The following is an 18,480-nucleotide window of genomic DNA, read 5'->3' on the forward strand; positions in this document are numbered from 1 at the left end:
TTACGTTCTGTTATTAGCGGCATTTATCTTCTTGCTTGTTCATAGAACTGCATCCCTCCTCCAAAAGTTCTAGAGACATGATCCTAACTTCTAACGCATCGTCTCTGGTGGCAACGTTGTATGATAAGAGCCTAGATTGTATAATATTGTACTGTACTTATTATTGGCGGTCGATAGACCCCCTGGCTTAGCGATGGAGGCCGCAAAGCTAAATATAGACAAATCGCCAACATCTCTCGTAGTTAACAACAACATCGCCATAGAAACATCTTTGTCGTCTCGAGAGCCAACCGTTTTACTGTAGATCATCTTCTTAGGCGCTGGGAGTCGATATAACAACCTCTCTTTACTCTGAGGGCAATTTTAAGGTAAGCAACCCTATTATTCGGCTTGTTTATGCGGGGTTGCATAATATACAGCCGCAACTTTCAGCTCCATTTCAGCTCCAACTCAGCTCAGGGACAACAAGTTCACCTCCTCCTGCTGACAATTTGGCCAGCAAACTCCCAGCTACTCGTCGAGATAATCTGAATTCTTCTCTCCACCTAAACTTGAAGGTATCAGGTCTTTGTTTGAATATGGCTTTTCGCAAAGTAAAGGTCGGGATTATTGGGTACGTCACGGTCCATGTCGTGGAACACAATATATTCAACCCGTCGCTGACCACTCCACTCTATTTATATTCAATCCATAGCTGCGGAGAGGTGTCGCAGGTGATACATATACCAAATTTCCAACATCTCTCGGACATATTCACTGTCACTTACTTGTGTGATGTTTCGGTTCTGGCTCTGGAGCATTGCAGGAGCAAGATCTCCAACCCGCACCTCCAGATCACCAAGAATGCGGAAGAGCTATGCCAGTCCCAAAACGTGGAGGTCGTACTTGTTGCAAGTAATGACGCGTACCATGTTCCGCATATCCTGCTCGGCTTGAAATACAACAAGTTCGTCTTTTGCGAGAAACCCATGGCTCTGTCGATAAAGGACGCGGAAGCCGTCTTAGAGGCTGAAAAACTTTCATCTGGCAGGGTGATGATTGGGTATATGAGGCGCTATGCTGGAGCCTTTGTCGACGCCATAAACGAGATCGGTGATATTGGCGGCATCTCTCATGCAACGGTCAGGGATATCCTAGGCCCGAACTCGTGTTTTGTCTCACAGTCCGGGACTTTTCCAAATAAATTCTCTGATCATAGTGAAAATGATGCAGTAGAACTTGCTACAAGGACGAGTCAAGCCTTGGAACAGGCACTGACTGTCGAGCTTGGTATTCCAGTTAACCCAGCAACTGCCAATATGTGGAAGCACCTGACTGGCCTGGCGTCTCATGACCTAAGTGCCATGAGAGAGTGTCTTGGTATCCCTGATAGGGTACTTGGTGCTTCTATTTGTTTAGATACAGGCCCTCAGTTCTGGAGGTAAGACTTGCCTTCAATTCTCGACTAATCCTGTTCAAAGAAAAGCTCTTAATATAGTTGGATATCTAACAATTTGTAGTGCCCTGCTCAAGTATCCAGGCTTCGCCGTCTGTTATGAATCAGGGTGGGATGAGATACCACGATTTGATGCCAGCATCGAAGTGTTTGGAAGGACAAAGTCTGTGAAGGTCTGCTATGATACCCCATATGTCAAGGGACTGCCAACAACCATGGTTGTTCGACAACTAGGCCCCAATGGCGAATACATAGAATCCACCGTTCGAAAGACATATGAGGATCCGTTCACTCTGGAGATGAAGGAATTATATGAAGCTGTTTTGAATGACGAGAAGATAATCAAGACAACAGCAACGGATGCGATGGCGGACATTAAGATTTTCCAAATGATAATGAAGACTGGGTATGAACAGTCGCTATGAGTCTGTTGTGACGTTGTGTCTATTTCGTTTTTTTTTTTTTCTTTTGAGCCGTCTATCTATTCATGCCGTATTGAATTAGATGATCCTCTAAACCTTTATCAGCAGTTAGGCTTGAAGTATACCCCTTCCCACCGCCTTGCCCTTTCTTTATCTAGGTTGAGCTGGTAGACGCATTGCTGTCCCTTGCAACGGGATGCCCTCTTGGTCTACCGCAAACCGAGTAAAGTTTACCAAGGCTTGATGAAGCACCTCTTGTTCCTTGGAGTATATCCCAACCGAGACCCAACAGAACATCCACCAGCGGACCTTGGCCAGCAACCCCCAACTAAAGGGTATGCTGAAATTCTGCATACAAACATACTCAAAATATATAGGGTACCAGCCGGATTGGTCCCAGTCCAGGAGCCAGAGACGGAATTTTTCATCAACGATGATGTTTCTGGGTGCGAGATCTTGGTGCGAGAAGGTCAGGGGGAAGTGCCGGTCTGGTTCGAATGTTGCCGCCGTGCCGGTCAGTATTGATGGTGAAGAGGATGATGCCCTGTATGCCGCCGCCTTGCGTTTCCGTGAAGGTAAAGGAGATACGTTATACCAATATCGTACAAATGCCGTGATAGCCTCAGAACTCGCGTGAGGTGGGAGGCCATAATAGGTACCCAGCCACATAGACCTGCATTTTCCGTCCGAAAGGGATCCGGCAGTCTTTGAGGTCAGGCTTCTCATCTTCCGAACAAACCGCCGTAATTGTATGGCGAGTAGCAACGACCTGAGCCAGCTTAGGGAAATCCAGGCGTCTTCTAGGGTGCGGCCCCTGATTCTGTCCGATATGACATAGATGTTATGGCGGTCATGACTTTCGACGACTCGTTGGATACTCGGTACCGGGATGCCTAGCTGTCTTGCTCGTCTTATTGCTATGAGGGGACCACTCTCCTCGCCGCGAGGGTACCGTTTAGCGACCAGATTTGGTGAGAGGAAGAACAGGCTAGATGACCCTGAGGATATTTTGGATCTATTAATGTGGTGAACAAGGGTCTCCTCATCATACTGATACAGCAGATGCTCTTCAAACTCGCCACACATTGTAGCTGAGCCATATACCCTGCCTGCTCACTGGCCTATCGACGCAAATATGAGAAGATCATGTAGCATTGTGTGCCCTTTCGGAAAAGGATTACAACGAATCGGGTGCCTAAAAGAGCCCTGTTGACCGCAACGGATACCTCATCACGTGGCTTCAGCTGCGATGGCGCAGTGAGCAAAAGGTAATTAGATAGGTCCTTCGATTTTATTCATTAATAATAGTAGAATAATAATCTGGAGAATAATATAAGGCTATGGGGCAGAAATGCTAAACAACAAGCACTATGCGAGGTGCGGTCCAATCTTGCAAGGAAAAGATAACTCCAGAGCCATAGAACATATACCAAAACAATATCAAGAGGAAAAGGAAAGAAAAAAGGGTCATAAAGTCATTCCAATAAAGGGGGGAGGAGAGAAGTATCGGTGATCGTTAATCATATCCCATCTGATATTCGTATTGATAGGCTGGTCCAAAACACCACATCGAAGAATTTTTCCATATGAGTCAATCACAGACCTGCAATGGCTAACACACCAACAAGAGCAGCGTATGTAGTTTCAAAATATACTTGGGGTTAGGGAAGGAAGCCATTGTGTAGCCATTCTAGGGAGGTAGTTGCGCGAAGACAACAAGGAAAAAGTATTGGGGAAGAAGGAAAAAAAGAGAAAATAAAAGATAGGACGTCATAGCCAATCACCGCTTGACTTTCTCTGATCGGGGCTTGTAACGCCAACGTTCAAGTCTAGGCGTGGGGGAGCTTCGCTCACAATTCCTGGTCTCTTCTTCGGACTCTGATTACCGGCTGTCTTGATGGGGCTGCTGGGAGGTGCGTCTCTCGGAGGGCCTTCGCGGACAAACTGATAATCCCAGCCGTCTTCTGCGGCGGCGGCAACCCAAACCTTCAAGCCAGCGTGGAGAGCGGGATAGAACTGTTCCTTGCATGTGCGGAGGCTCCTTCCCATGACCTTTTCGAAGCCAGATGCCTTCAGGTCCGTTCTCAGCCTGTTGCGCTCTTCGGCTGTCGGCATAGAAGCAATGATACCGTTCATGAGGTCTAGGTGGTTTGCAAGGTAGCTCGTGGCCTCCCATTCCACGCCTCCGATGTACGGGGCTGCAGGGACAGGGGGGTGTGGTGGAGGGAAGTGGCGTTCCGAATAGGGCTGAGATGGGTCAACGGAGCCATCTTCCGACGACGACGTGGCCGGAACAACGTTATAGTGATGTAGGAACATCCAGAAAACTTCTTTGGTAACGTTTGTCACTTCTTTGCACCAGACTCGGTATGGTCGAGGCTGGTAGATATCTGCAATAAATGAGAGTGGTTGAGCTGTCTCTGGTGGTGCTGGGTCGCGCATATAGGATAGTATGGTATGCGCGCGAGACACCTGTTCACCAGGACCAGCATTGGATAAGAGAGTGAACAGCAAACTGATGATTATCCCGCGAGTGCTGAATTCGCTGGGACCTTTCTTTTCGTCATCGAAAAGCATGTTAAGTAATGTGGGGAAAAGATGGCTCTCTATGGAGCGAATGTGGTTGAGCGCAGTTGTAGTTGTGCATAGTGCCTTGAGACAAAGTAGAACTTCGTGCATGAGGGTATCTTCATGTTCCTCCCTATGATAGAATGTCAGTATTCGTCATAAAAAGCAAAAGCACCATCAGGGAGCTCCGGGACAACTCACCTCCATTCTACTTTGATAATTCTGTAGAGCAATTGAATGAGCTCATCCATGCCTCCACAGGACATGAATTCAGTGACCCAGGCCACAGTTTCATTTCGTAGCAAGATACGAAGCTTGTGTAGTTTGGCAATTTCGACTATTTCTGGTTTCTGCACTTCTTTAAGGTAGTGGACAAAGTCTGATGGTTCATCAGTCTCCTTGGGAGTGCGAATATACTGCAAAGAGTTAAGCACAGTGGCGGATATGCCTCGAGAAGAAGAGCTTGATGGTCTAGAAAAGTCGACCGACTTTGGCCGCTTTGAAGGTGTGGTTTCCCCTTTACCTTTCTTTGAGTTAGATGAATCATTTTTGGTGAAAGTGCGGCTCCGAGCGCGAGTCTTGGTTGCAGATTTGCGGGATCCACTATCAGCGCCCTTTTCGGCCTCCTTGTCACTGCTGAAGAACCCAAACTTCTTCTGGCTGGTGCCAGAGGGGGTAGTTGGTGTCATTTCATGCTTGTTCACAAAGTCTGCTTTGATATTAGTGTCCAGAGCCCTCATTTTATCACGCATGTTGAGAGGGATGTTTCGAGATTCCTAGAATACTGATGAGTAACTAGTTCGTATGGAAGAGGTCCAAAACCAAACAAACTAACCAGAAGCTGTTCGAATGCATTCTCAATGGCGGTAGCTTTGGGGTCATTCTGCTTAGGAGTAGCGGACTGCTGGTCTTTAGCATTGAAGGCCGCAATTGCAGCCATGACCCGAGAGCTTCGGCGGCCATTGGAGACTCTGCGTTTTGCTAGAGCCTCATTGGATTTGGATGAGGCTTGAGAGTTGTTGCTGCTGGAGCTGCTCTTCCGCTCGGGAAGATTAGAGTTGTGTGGGCCTAGAGGACTTGGCTTACGGCCAGTAGCCAGCATTTCCCTAACGCCGGCAGAAGTTGAAGGAATAGATTCAGATTTGCGCCTAGACTTGTCAGAACGGGTAAGACTAGGTTGATGGTGGTCGTGAAAGTTTCTCTGCTTCGACGGCGAGTATCCCTGTGGAGTGTATAGTGACATTTCCTCAGCCACTGTCCGTCTGTTCTCTGGAACATAGCGGGATCCAGAGCCATTATCCGGAGGCAAATGTGCAGTATAAACGCTGGGGACGATGGAAGCAGCGTCATCGAAGATATCAGTAGGAGAGAAATTCTCCTTATCCCTGGATCCGGAATCGTTATCCTTCTGGCGAGACTGGTGCTTCCTGAAGAGCGAAGACAAGCTTGTCGACGACTTTGTCCTCTTTGGTTTGGACCGTCTGGGAGCTGCTTCTTGCTTTACTGGTTCCTTCAGAGCCTGGTCCTTGTCTTTGTCCTTGTCCTTGGTGCCTTTATCCTTTAGGAGGGACTTGAGAGATAAGGTACTCTTAGATCTCTTGTGGAGGGCCTTTCCAGGAGGGTTTGAGTTGTCCTGCAACGGAGCCCGGGAATTTGAGGCATTCCTATTTGCCTCACGATCTGGATAAGGCTGCTGGTATTGTTGTTGCGGGCGGTAGTGGGGGTGGTCTGCTGGTAGCAGACAATTGGCAGCCAAAGGGTTACTTTGATGGACAGGGCCGCCTCGAACAGCTGCTTCAAAGGCAGATTTGCTTCTCTTGTGTCCGCCAGAAGGCAGAATTGACCTAAGAGCCGAAACCTTGGAGGATTGAGGGCGTGAATCGCTAAAAATCGACGGGGTCATGATGGTTGCTATGGGATTGCCTGTTGTTGGTGTTAGCATCTAGGCAAAGCGCAACAGGACGGACATAATAAACCAACCACACTCGAATGAAGTCAATTAAATCGACAAAGAAGAAGCAGACAAATAACTAGAGCGAGGTCTCGTCTCGCCTCTCTCTCTCTCTTGGTGGTTGTCCGAGGCGAGAGAGCTCCGAGGCTGGTGGACTGGCGATGTTTATGTTGTGCCTGGCGAGAAGGTAAACAACCGGCGATGTAGGATAAAAAAGGTGGAGGAGCGGCGTATAAATACAGATCCAGAAAAGAAATGTGATGAGAAGGGAAAAATGCACGCTTGAAGGTCATCCGCAAATCATCATGGACCGCTTCACTTCGGTTCTGCGTCGCGGCGCCGTCGATGGTTGTTGTCACAGCAACGGCGCTGCGATGGTTGTTGACGCGGGAGTATAAAAAAGCCGGGAACATGTAAGCGCTGGAGTTTTCCTGCAGGACCGTTATTTTACACCGATAGCAAGGTATAACATACACGGGTGTCCCTTCATTAATATGTCGGATATTTATTTTGTTTACAGGGAGCCAGGCCGGTCCTATAGTTCAGTCGCTTTTGCCTTGTTTACCTTCGACCGGTGGTGGTGTTTATCTTGTCAGTTGGTCTGACAGCGTGTAACCGACGGTGACGATAGCTGGTTCATGGCAAGACAGGCAGCACACTGAGCCACGGGAAGATGACAGGACCAGACAAAGAATAGAGACAGCCAGAGAGAGGTTTAACTCGTAGGTATGATCCATTTATGTACGGAACGATGCCCCTCTAGATGTTACATTTTGGCCGTAAGGGAGGGTTCAAGCTTTGGACACAAAGCGCTACAAAAGAAAGGAAGAAAAGAAAAGAAAAGAAGAAAGGGAACAACCTTGTCCGCGCCATTTACCGTCGAACCGAAGGGACGAGCTGCAGGAGGAGAAACCGCATGCAGGAATGAATACGCTGGCCTGTACGTATATGTATGTATGTGTGTGTGTGTGTGTGTGTGTGTGTGTGTGTGTGTGTGTGTGTGTGTAGGTGAGGAGGTAAGGCTGGGTGGCATCTCGTCATAGCGGCCTCGCAGATCAGCCACCTGCCACCTCCTTCATCTTATTCTGCTCAGGCGGCTCATCAATGAACTGCGGAGGAGCAACCTCGTCCTGCATAAAGGACGGTATGGCCTCCTCCCCGCCCATGGCCTGCTCAAACATGGCTTCCTCTCCCAGAGCCTCCAGCTCGGCATCGAGGTCAGCCTCGTCCACGTCCTCAGGCACGTCGTATGCACGACTGATGCTATCCTGGATCTCATTCCCCATGTCCATCAGGTCCTGCATCTCGTCCTGCATGCGCTCGATCTGGTCGATGTCGAGCTTGCCGTACTGCTGCTTGAGCGACTTTGTTGTAGTCTTCATAGCATCGACAGTCGTCATGACATTACGCAGGTTGTCCTGCATCATGCCGGCCTGCTCCATGTTCCAGGACTGCTGCGAGAGCTGGTCCCGCTGGCCCTCGTAGCGTTTCCGTTGCTGGAGAACCTTGAGTGCCTTCTGGCGCATCGCCGTCTTGCCGGGGCCGTCTCGCATCTTGGACATCTTGGTCTGGTAGGCCGTCAGCTCGGCGTTCAGCGCAGCCAGCTTGACGTCTATACTTGATATCCGGGCATCGACCTGCTCTGGTCAGCTTCGCTCCGCAGTTCTGTTCATCGTTTCCCCCCAGGCTGCTGCCATGGAAGCACATACACTTGATATCGCGCCCTCCAGCGTCGGCTTTGGAGCTGTATTCTTCGTGCCAAAGAGGCGGTTCATCTTATTAGTCTCTCTGCTTATACGCTTAGTATCTTCTCTCAGTATCCCCTGCTTCTTCCTGCCGCTGTCCTGCGTGTGTCTTTACTGTCGCTCTTGACGTCGTCCCCGAAGGCGAAATCAGATAACCTCACGTGACTCTTCCCTCTTGTGGGGCGCAAAGAAAGAAAGAAAAAAACTTCGAAACAACCAAAAGAAACAGAGAAAAAGCGACGAAAAAGCACGAAAAAGCAGCCGCAGTTGACGCACTTCTTCGTCTTCCTGCGACTTGACACTGCTCAGCGCCGGCTCGTCTTCGGATAACCAGAGAGCGCCCTGTGTTGCGGCCTGCCCTGCGTGACGTGGCTTGCACGCCGTCGTTCCTTTTTGCGCACTTTCGACCGCAGACGCAGCTAGCGCCGGAATCGTGCGATCTATTTCCCCGACAACGAGCAGTTCCAGTTCCAGTTCCCGGTGCGCCTCGAGAGCGACCACCCACACCAACCGGAACGCGAGAACCGGAAGCTTGGAGATCTTGCAAGGGCAGAGAGGCAACAGTGGGAAGAAAAGCAAAGAAGTGCGTGCCCAGGTCAGGTTCGAGCGACTGCTGCTCTCTGGGTGTATATCAAGGGCCCCCCTTTCTGCTTGCCAGGTACGTCATATTAGTGAGTTACGGGTGTTCGTTTCAGTCATCAATCAGCCTCCTTCGTGTCTCTCGCCGACGTCCCGTCTCGAGCCACCACCAACAACAACACTCGCACAACACTGCCCTACCTAACGCATCGGACGGTGCTAGCCACGGCATTCCTGTTGCTAACTGTCTTTCTTGCTCCGGACCAGGCCTCAGGTCGACTACGGCGTTGTCTTCCCTTTCCTGCCCCTCCATCGTCCATCAATCAATGCGAACCTCCGGAGCATCTTGGACCGTCTTTCAAAATCTCCGGCCGCCGCCCGTCAGCCATCAATTCTAGAAAATACTGTACCGCCGGCTTGCCATACCACATAGACCACTCACGATCCCGGCTCTGGATTGCCTCTCTCTCTTTTTTCACTTTCCTTCCTTTTTGTGTTGGGCAAAACCAACAATAACAACAAACAAGGGCCCGACAACTTTTTCTCCACGATATCCAAGATTGCTTTTCAATGCATAACGATTTCCCTATCTCTCACCGGCATTACAAACTTTCATCATGTTCTGGAAATATGGCGGTTACGCGAATGTGTCACCCATCACCACGCTCCTTGATAAACCCGATGTCAGGGTGGAAGAGATCCTTGATGAGTCCGACTTGATGCAGGAGATAAAACAGCATAATACAAGGTTGATAGAGTATTTACGGGATGACCATGTTCTGAAGAGATTGTTCGAACTCATCATCTCTCCAAGTCTCCTCAACAATGATGATGACGGCCGCAAACACAATGATTATGATAATAATGAAGATGGACATGACGAGACGACCGACGGCAAGAAAGAACCCGAATCTCCCGAATCATCATCCGGTGAAGGCCAGATCCAGCTCTCGGAGTTCCCCAGGATATCGCCAAAAACGAGCCGTGAACCCAAGGACCTGGAAGAGGCTGAGAAGAATAGGCTGAAATATGCTTACATCGCCTCCGAAGTGCTATCGTCGCCTTCCTGGTCGGTCATCGAAGCCATGGTGGAAAATGAGGATGCTCTACGATGCTTTTGGCAGTACATGTACAGGCCGGGAGAATTGGACTCTGTACAAACAAGTTACTTTGTAAAGGTCAATGAAGTGCTGTTGGACCAGAAGACGGACGCCATGATTGCGTTCATTATGCGTCTGGATAATATCATACAGATGTTGCTGCAGCATGTTGACAATCCCCTGGTTATGGATCTCGTCTTGAAGATTATCACTCTCGACAAGATCGAAGAACAGAACGTAACAGAGGTATGCACATACACTCCACCACCTACTTCTCCCTCCGTTGCTTGAATACTAATATGAGACACAGTGGCTCCAATCCCAGAACCTTATCCCCACTTTTCTGTCGTACATCTCAAATGACCATCCACCCGAGACTCAAACAGCCGCTGGTGATTTGCTGAAGGCCATTGTCACCATCTCCGCCAATGCTGCGCAGAACGAACAGCCCTGTATTGGACCCAATAGCTTAACCCGACAGCTGGTATCAAAACCCTGCATAAGGACACTAATATCTTCCATGGTTCAAGGCGGAAACCCCCTTACCGTTGGCGTCGGCATAATTATCGATATCATCCGAAAAAATAATCCTGATTATGACCCTGAGATGGCGGAGAACCGCAATTCTACACCAACAACCCATGACCCCATATACCTTGGTACCATGCTGAAGGAATTTGCAAGCCATGTTCCCCAATTCATGGAATTAATGAACAAGAGAAGCAGGCCAGCCAACAGTAAGCTTGACACTGCTTGGGGAGAAACTATCGAACCCCTTGGCTTCGATAGGTTTAAGACTTGCGAGCTTATGGCAGAACTACTCCATTGTAGTAACATGTGTCTGCACAATGAACCCGGTAGTCATGGAGATATGCTGGCACGAGACTTGGAAAGAGAACGGCTACGAGCTTTAGGATTCCCCCAGAATACCGAAGATGGCTTCGTATATGCAGATAGTATTAATGGTACCTCGGACTCGAGAATGGACACCACATCTCCCGAGGAATCAAAAAGAAGAGGACAAGCTAACACTGGCGAAGAGGAAGCATTCGAAGAGATCACATCTTCCGGAGTGCTCGTTGATAGGGTCAAGGGCTCTGAAAGCCCTGCTGGATGCGATACCAAGCCTACCGCTGACAACACGTTTACGAACGTTCCAAAGCTAGGACAGGGAGACGACTTTGTTGATGAACCATTAACACCCCCGAAACTAAACACATCCAAGAAAGAGCCTCCAACGGCTGGGACAGGATCTGACGCTAAGAAATCCGTCTCTTCTTCGATACAGTCCGATCTGACCGAAAAAGTAGACGAAATTCACCTCAATAAAGAGGGTGAGGCCATGAAGGAACCTGAATCAGTTTCCAAGCCGTCTGACACTCCCGCACCTGAGCCAACTGCTGGGCAGTCGGCCAGTACAGACACAGTACCCCCCTCATCCGCTCTAACAACGCCAGAAACTACCCCAACATTATCGGAGGAAGGGCATCCACATCCATCTCACACAGATGAGCTTACGCTCGAGGAATCCAAGTATGAGTCTGATCCGTTCATTCAAAGAGAGCCTGACGGAAAGCCCGTTGTCGGTGATTATATGAAGATCATGTTCCACGAGCACAAAGTTGTGCCAACGGTATTGGTAAGTATTCTTGTAATATTAATAACCTTCAAGTTTTTCAACTGACCGTGATAATCAGTCTTATTTCTTCCGTTTCCCTTGGAACAACTTCCTCCATAATGTGGTTTATGATATCGTGCAGCAGCTACTTAACGGTTTAATGGAACAAGGGTTCAACAGAACACTGGTCATTGATTTGTTCGAAAGTGCCGAAATTACTACGCAAATCATTCAGGCCCAACGACGCAGTGAAGAATCCGAAGCTAAGCATAAGATGCGCCTTGGAAACATGGGCCATCTTACTCTCATTGCTGAAGAGGTAGTGAAGTTTAGTGAACGTCACCCGCGCGAAGTGCTTTCACCACACGTTATGGAAAAGTTAACGCATGCCGATTGGATTGACTACGTTGAACATGCCCTTTCAGATACCAGGGAACGCGAGAACGCTATCCTAGGTGGCGTAAAGCCCGATATCACTATGAGCCATCGTCAAGCAGTCCTAAACGCCATAAGCGCGCCCACTAACCTTCAAGGAACTTCTTCAGCCTTAGCCGATGCCGGTCTCAATGGAGGCTTCTCCAGTGGCTTCTCTTTGAACAATCTCACTTTCGATAACCAATCCTCTGCATCTGGCGGCGCTTTTGGCTTCAGCAGCAACCTTGGGACCGGAACAGGGACCGGAACCGGCGTATCTTTATTCAGCGGTTTCGGAAGTGACGATGACGACGAAGACATGGAAGACAGAACGGATCATCGTGATCCTCAATCAATTGGAGCAGGCCTTGTAAGTCCAAATTATGGTGATGGCAATTCGTTCGAAGATATTGATATGAGTGACGAATAGTAGAGGCCTCGCTTCTTGCGCAGTGCCCTCTATATACATGAAACGCTCCTCACAATTATTCACTTCCCTTTGTTGATATATATATACCTATATATCACGAGGCTATTTAGAGATATCATGTCATGTCTGCTGGGGGTTTCTATGACTTAGCTTGCTTGGGTTTTAGTTTCCTGCCAGGCATTTTCTTTCTTTTCTGTGGATGATTGTGTTCCGATCTCTATGGCCTCAAATTTATTACACTGGATAATGTCTCCCTGCATGTCTCACCTTCATGTCCATACTTTTTTGTTATCACTTTTCTACACATATTTTCTATTCATATTTATCTCAGCCTGTTCTCTTTCCCGGGAGCTAACGAGAACTTACTCAAAACACAGGCAAGCATATTTGACAATTCAGAAACCCAGCCTATTCCAATCCTCCCACCTCCCCCGGCGCCGTTGAGTACTGGCCCATCACGAGCACGACGCCAACTTGCGGCTCGACTTGCTCTCCAAAAGCAACAGGCTCTTGACGCTGCTGCTGCTAACAACGAGGATCAAGAGGAGGATGGTGAGAACTCCCAATTTACATCCTAGCAACCCTAGAAGTTTCTTCACAACTGACTATGTTGTAAATACAGGCTTTGCGAAGGAAGAAGGCGAGGACAGCTCTGGTAACGCTATGCATGACGCAGACACTGCGGGAGACTCAGATCACCAATCTTCGTCTTTCTCCGGTTTCCAGGACGTAAGTGGCTATTCAGACAGCTCATCTGACGAGGATGGCAGTCTTCCTATGGAAAGTGTAGAAAGGAAATTCCGACTACCAGTGGATGCTTTTGACGACGACGACGAAATGGGTGATATGGTGGGGCCTTCAACTTCTTACTCTGACGAAGATGACGAGACCATAATACAGGAAGCGCTAGGGTATTCAACTTTCTTAGGGTCGGATCATCATGGACTGGACGGCTCGGTATACCCAGAGGAGAGAGAACTGACCCCAGACTCAGCAAGAGGTCAAGATAACAGTGACGGGGAAGACGACGGACTTGTTGAGATATTAGTGCCTGGGAAGAGATCAGTGACAAAATAAGCTTCAGCCTGCCCTGCTATTCCGTCATATACCTTCATTTTGAACGCTTTAGCGAACTTCATCTTGCCAGCCGTCTCTATATCATCTGAACTCATATATGGATCTCCACAGTCATTCACCCCGATCATTCCATGGGATATATTCTTCAATGCGTCTGTGTCCATTCATCCCATTCTCTGTACAATATTTATACCCCTGCTCGATACTCGTTTTTGAGTACTTTCTCTATTTCTTCTGTGCATACGAACCCGCATCATCGTTACGTTTTGTTCATTCGACGCTTTGCCTTGCTATCCATCTAATTGCCTTATTCCGCCGAATAACCCCAAAATTCTACGAGGGCATATACGTGCATCAAATCACTAGTTGCATTGAGGTACTGGTTACCCCGAACAGGCGCCATTCTCCCGTTTGAATATAATGTTGAAAGGTAATTGCATTTTTGAATTGAAAAGTGGTCTTAAAGTGAGAAGCATCAGAAGGCATTTTATATCCAGTTCAGACCTAGTGGGCTAACTAGGTACTCGCTGGGAGCTGAGAAACGTAGAAATAATTATCAGTATCCATGCGAACAGGTTCATTTGAAGCTCCTTTTGAGACCATCTCTAGCGGGTTTCTCAAAACCGTAACCTCCTCTTCTTGCACCACATATGCTGCCCATCTCAACATATCTAGGGATAGCCATTGATCGGATGGACCTAGTATAAGACCATAAGACTTTCGGGATTTTGCCTCCTCTATTGCCTTAGAAATCACGGCTATCTCCTTTTCCACTTCTTCTTCCAAAACGTCGCCAATAGTTTGTTCATCATCCAGGGGATACCAATCAATAAGCTGAACGACATACTCATCAAGGCGTTTAGGGAATATACCTGCTAACGTATTGTGAAATTGCTCTCCTGGACTGATGGGGCTAACAATTGCCTTGCTTGCCCTAAGGCATATGAGGAGGAACAGAATGTATGTCACGGTATTGGGGCCTAGTTGCCGATTTGACGGGTCAATAAGGCTATCAACGGTGTGGGATATGTCATTGATGAATTCACAGACAGACACTTTCGTATCTGACGGATCCAAGAGGTCTAATATCTCATTCCCGAGAAACAGCTCGCCTTGCTGGGGAACAATAGAATTTGATTCCTTGATGACATTCCTAAGGCGCTCACGGACCGTGGGTGATGGGATATAAGAGAGGTGCTTTTCAAGTAGTGTTTCCATGTCATTAGAACCTGATGTTCTCGATCGAGTAATCGCCCATTCACATACTACCAGGCCAGTCATATAAATTAGCCATTCGCTTTCTCGGTATATTTGAGCGAGTTTCTGTTTATCATTTGACGGCTGTTTCTGAAGGTAGCCTCCACGTCCAATCCTGATAATCCTAAATGCAAGCTCGGCCGAACCCTGGCACAGTGCATTGAGGACAATACGGGATCCTGAATCATGAAAATTTGCATATGTACGGTCTTCCGTTACTTCGATATTTTGAGACTCTCGGGTGTTTAGACGGGTTAAACCCAGTGCATCAAGCAAGTCACGGGAGAATATACGTTCTTCTATTGTAGACAGTTCGCTGGAGAAGGGGTAAAATATATTGAATAGGAAGCATTTGTTGTCCGGGGATTTTCCCTGTGGTTCTTGAAATTCTTGATAGCGAAACTGTCGAGCGTTGGCGAGAGGCGTTCCTGGGGGAGCATTCACGTTTAAATCTCGGAAATCACATGGATTATCAACAATGCAGAACCCATACGTTGTCATTACTGTCTCATGTTAGCTAAAGTTAAGTATGACTTAAGGGCATAATACGCACATTGTTGATTGTTAAGTGGTCCGTAATTATTGTGAATCTCCTCTTCGGAAACAATAGGTTCGACCACTTTTAGGCCTATTTCAGCAGCCTCTGCTCGCCATTCAATTTTTGCCAATGGTTTGTGGTTAGAGGAATCAACCAAAGGAAGCAAGATTTGGAATTCTTCATCCTGTTTAAGAGCTGGATTACGGGAGAGATATACACTCAGAACTCTTGATGTAAACGCACGAGAAGCGATAACCGTATATGCCCAGCAGAAGAGATCCCTGTAACATGTAATTAATCAGTATATGGCTCTTCTGGCTATGCGTGAATAATATTGTCTCACCAGCTGTATAATTCCGCAGCTAAGCAGCCCTCGTCTCGTAAAATAGATATTGCTGAATCGTACTCTTCTTTCACCGCATTCATGTATGCTTGGTGGGTTTGGTATAAATTGGTACCTTGCAGCCATTCAAGATCATCGCCATGATAGAAGAGAGCCGATGTCAGCTCGCTAGCTCTTGGAAGAGTTGCTAGGTATGGCCACCAGTGGGAGCCTTTTTCTTTTAGCTGTTGATGAGCAACGAACAATGCCAGAATGATGGTCTTTCTGACTCCTTGAGACAATCGATCAGAACAATGGAAGTCATGGGGTGGAAGATTGGGATCCAAATTCTTCGCATTGAGTATCGACATGGTTGCAGAAATTGGACATCTGGCCACGACGGTTGAGGAATCCAGTGACTGGCTGCTTCGGACTCGGAGACATGCCCCTCTTTCAGCATCTCTATGGATTTCGACTGTAGGATCTAACCCTCCCCCAAGAGCCGTGATCCAGTTGGCCAGTTCCTTATCTGCCTCTATCTTCTCAGATAGTGTAGCCGGGGGGCTGTCGAATTTCAATCTATCCAATCGTTAATTATTTTTCAACTCATTGGGGTGGCCTATAAGTACCTATTGTTTGCCATAGTGAAGTAATATTTAATAGCAAATTAGTGTGTTTGATTGGTAAAAGAGTCTCCGCTACTATCATAGTAAATGCGCACACTGTGTCGCCAGCAACGAATCGCTCCCCTTCAACTAGGTAGTTATCTATGATTAATGGGGAAATGTGGGAATATAGCGGTTACTGAAGACTTAATTATACCCGGTCTATTAGGCTCACAGGTTATCCCTACATTGAAATTATGTGTTAAAAATTATCACTCACTGCCACTATAAAATCCTCCCCATGTAAAGTATAATACATATTTCATCATGATATCCTGCAATATCACCGTCGCCATCGTTTCCTCCGTCTTTTGTCGTCTGGCGTCTGGCGTCTAGCGCGTGTTAATATTATTCACGTGATCCGACCAATCAGATACCGCGTAAAGAAACGACTTTGACCAACATCAACCTCACGACGGCCGCAAAAGTCGCAGCATCACCAGCTTCAAAACCGCATCTTCCATTGGGCTCAATTGGGGTCGAGTAACGACGGGTGACCTGCCCACCATGATCTCCAGAGCTGCCGTGGCTCCGCCAGCCCACGCAATCCCATATGTCTCGTCTCGCGCCCTTTCCTCTGCGGCCGCCGCCTCTCTCCCTCGCTTGACATCTGCACAGCCGGCCGCTAAACAGTCGCCCGCACCACAGAACCAGCAGCAGTCCCAGCAATTAGCACAGCAGCCGCCGCAAACACAGCGACGAGGCTTTGCTACCGTTCAAGATGGCGCTACTGCGCACCCACCACGGGTATACGGCGGATTGAAGGACCAAGACCGAATATTTCAGAATTTGTACGGACGACATCCTCCGGACCTAAAACATGCCATGAAATGCGGTGATTGGTACAAGACGAAGGAAATTATTCTCAAGGGCCACGACTGGGTGAGTTCATGCCGTTGGGGATGCCCAGTTTCGGATATTCGCTGGTAGGAATGCACATCTCATGCTAATGTCTTTTGGTAGATCATCAATGAAGTCAAAACATCTGGACTTAGAGGCCGCGGCGGTGCTGGCTTCCCATCTGGATTGAAATGGGTATGTTTAACTCTTTATTTCACCGCTACAATCCATTCAAAGATCGCCGAAACGTATCGTTCGGAAACTACTTTATTAGTCTTATGTCTCGATTGCCTTATATCTAACGATTCTATTGAATACAGTCTTTCATGAACTTCAAAGATTGGGACAAGGACAATAAGCCCAGGTACCTCGTTGTGAACGCCGATGAGGGTGAGCCTGGTACATGCAAGGACCGTGAAATTATGCGCAAGGACCCCCACAAGCTTATCGAAGGGTGTCTCATCTCTGGGCGTGCCATGAACGCAACTGCAGCATACATCTATATTCGAGGTGAATTCTACGAAGAGGCCACCGTTCTACAAAAGGCAATCAACGAAGCCTATGCCGCCGGTCTGATCGGGAAGAACGCCTGTGGTTCTGGATACGACTTTGATGTCTACATTCACCGTGGAATGGGCGCCTACATCTGTGGTGAAGAAACTGCTTTAATCGAGTCTATTGAAGGAAAGGCTGGAAAGCCTCGCCTAAAGCCCCCGTTCCCTGCTGCCGTCGGTCTTTTTGGCTGCCCCAGCACTGTCACCAACGTTGAAACTGTTGCTGTTGCTCCCGCTATCTGCCGTCGTGGTGGTAAATGGTTTGCTGGCTTTGGCCGTGAGAGAAACCAGGGAACTAAGCTGTTCTGTATTTCTGGTCATGTCAATAACCCCTGCACCGTTGAGGAAGAAATGTCTATTCCTCTCCGCGAATTGATTGACCGTCACTGCGGTGGTGTACGAGGTGGATGGGACAACCTTCTTGCCGTCATTCCCGGCGGCTCCTCCACTCCAGTTCTCCCCAAGCATGTCTGTGACGACCAAATGATGGACTTCGATGCCCTCAAGGACTCTCAATCCGGTCTCGGTACTGCAGCCGTTATTGTCATGGACAAATCCACTGACATTGTTCGTGCTATCTCCCGACTCTCTGCTTTCTACCGCCACGAAAGTTGCGGACAATGCACTCCTTGCCGTGAAGGAAGCAAATGGACCCTTCAAATGATGGAACGTTTCGAACGTGGCCAGGCTCGTGAGCGTGAAATCGATATGCTCCAGGAGCTAACGAAGCAAGTTGAAGGCCACACCATCTGTGCTTTGGGTGAGGCTTTTGCTTGGCCTATCCAGGGCTTGATTCGCCACTTCAGACCAGAACTTGAGGCCAGAATACGCCAGAACGCACAGGCAAATGGAGGAAAAGAGGTCTTTGCCGGTGGCTGGGCTCCCAACACCCGCCTGGAAGGCAAGCTGATTGCTCCCGGGCAGTAGTTGACAAAGAACCTCTCAACTCGAACCGGTTTTGGGGG

The 18,480-nt window shown here is 48.2% G+C and overlaps 7 protein-coding genes across 7 annotated transcripts; 3 read left to right on the top strand and 4 right to left on the bottom strand.

The window, feature by feature from the left end:
• Positions 1-578: 578 nt before the first annotated feature.
• On the top strand, positions 579-1,860 carry MGYG_06846 (myo-inositol 2-dehydrogenase; the record flags this gene model as incomplete). The annotated part of the gene is made up of 3 exons (XM_003170806.1): positions 579-613; positions 695-1,420; positions 1,500-1,860. The coding sequence occupies 3 exons, from the start codon at positions 579-581 to the stop codon at positions 1,858-1,860; spliced, it is 1,122 nt and encodes a 373-aa protein (XP_003170854.1).
• A 147-nt stretch (positions 1,861-2,007) lies between these two features.
• MGYG_06847 (ankyrin repeat protein) lies at positions 2,008-2,943 on the bottom strand (the record flags this gene model as incomplete). Its single annotated transcript, XM_003170807.1, has 1 exon — positions 2,008-2,943. The coding sequence occupies one exon, from the start codon at positions 2,941-2,943 to the stop codon at positions 2,008-2,010; it is 936 nt and encodes a 311-aa protein (XP_003170855.1).
• A 684-nt stretch (positions 2,944-3,627) lies between these two features.
• Positions 3,628-6,328, bottom strand: MGYG_06848 (hypothetical protein; the record flags this gene model as incomplete). The annotated part of the gene is made up of 3 exons (XM_003170808.1): positions 3,628-4,558; positions 4,627-5,201; positions 5,261-6,328. 3 exons carry the CDS (start codon positions 6,326-6,328, stop codon positions 3,628-3,630), a joined length of 2,574 nt encoding a protein of 857 aa, XP_003170856.1.
• Positions 6,329-7,431: 1,103 nt separating this feature from the next.
• Positions 7,432-8,151, bottom strand: MGYG_06849 (charged multivesicular body protein 5; the record flags this gene model as incomplete). Its single annotated transcript, XM_003170809.1, has 2 exons — positions 7,432-8,013; positions 8,086-8,151. 2 exons carry the CDS (start codon positions 8,149-8,151, stop codon positions 7,432-7,434), a joined length of 648 nt encoding a protein of 215 aa, XP_003170857.1.
• Positions 8,152-9,317: 1,166 nt separating this feature from the next.
• Positions 9,318-13,339, top strand: MGYG_06850 (kinetochore protein 1 extragenic suppressor; the record flags this gene model as incomplete). Its single annotated transcript, XM_003170810.1, has 5 exons — positions 9,318-10,046; positions 10,105-11,439; positions 11,498-12,202; positions 12,640-12,814; positions 12,885-13,339. The coding sequence occupies 5 exons, from the start codon at positions 9,318-9,320 to the stop codon at positions 13,337-13,339; spliced, it is 3,399 nt and encodes a 1,132-aa protein (XP_003170858.1).
• Positions 13,340-13,855: 516 nt separating this feature from the next.
• Positions 13,856-16,099, bottom strand: MGYG_06851 (SET domain-containing protein; the record flags this gene model as incomplete). The annotated part of the gene is made up of 4 exons (XM_003170811.1): positions 13,856-15,099; positions 15,150-15,415; positions 15,478-16,035; positions 16,086-16,099. The coding sequence occupies 4 exons, from the start codon at positions 16,097-16,099 to the stop codon at positions 13,856-13,858; spliced, it is 2,082 nt and encodes a 693-aa protein (XP_003170859.1).
• A 529-nt stretch (positions 16,100-16,628) lies between these two features.
• On the top strand, positions 16,629-18,442 carry MGYG_06852 (NADH-ubiquinone oxidoreductase subunit; the record flags this gene model as incomplete). The annotated part of the gene is made up of 3 exons (XM_003170812.1): positions 16,629-17,003; positions 17,085-17,156; positions 17,282-18,442. The coding sequence occupies 3 exons, from the start codon at positions 16,629-16,631 to the stop codon at positions 18,440-18,442; spliced, it is 1,608 nt and encodes a 535-aa protein (XP_003170860.1).
• Positions 18,443-18,480: the final 38 nt, after the last annotated feature.

This window comes from Nannizzia gypsea, genomic scaffold, assembly GCF_000150975.2.
Source record: "Nannizzia gypsea CBS 118893 supercont1.6 genomic scaffold, whole genome shotgun sequence".
Classification (NCBI taxonomy): Eukaryota; Fungi; Ascomycota; class Eurotiomycetes; order Onygenales; family Arthrodermataceae; genus Nannizzia; species Nannizzia gypsea.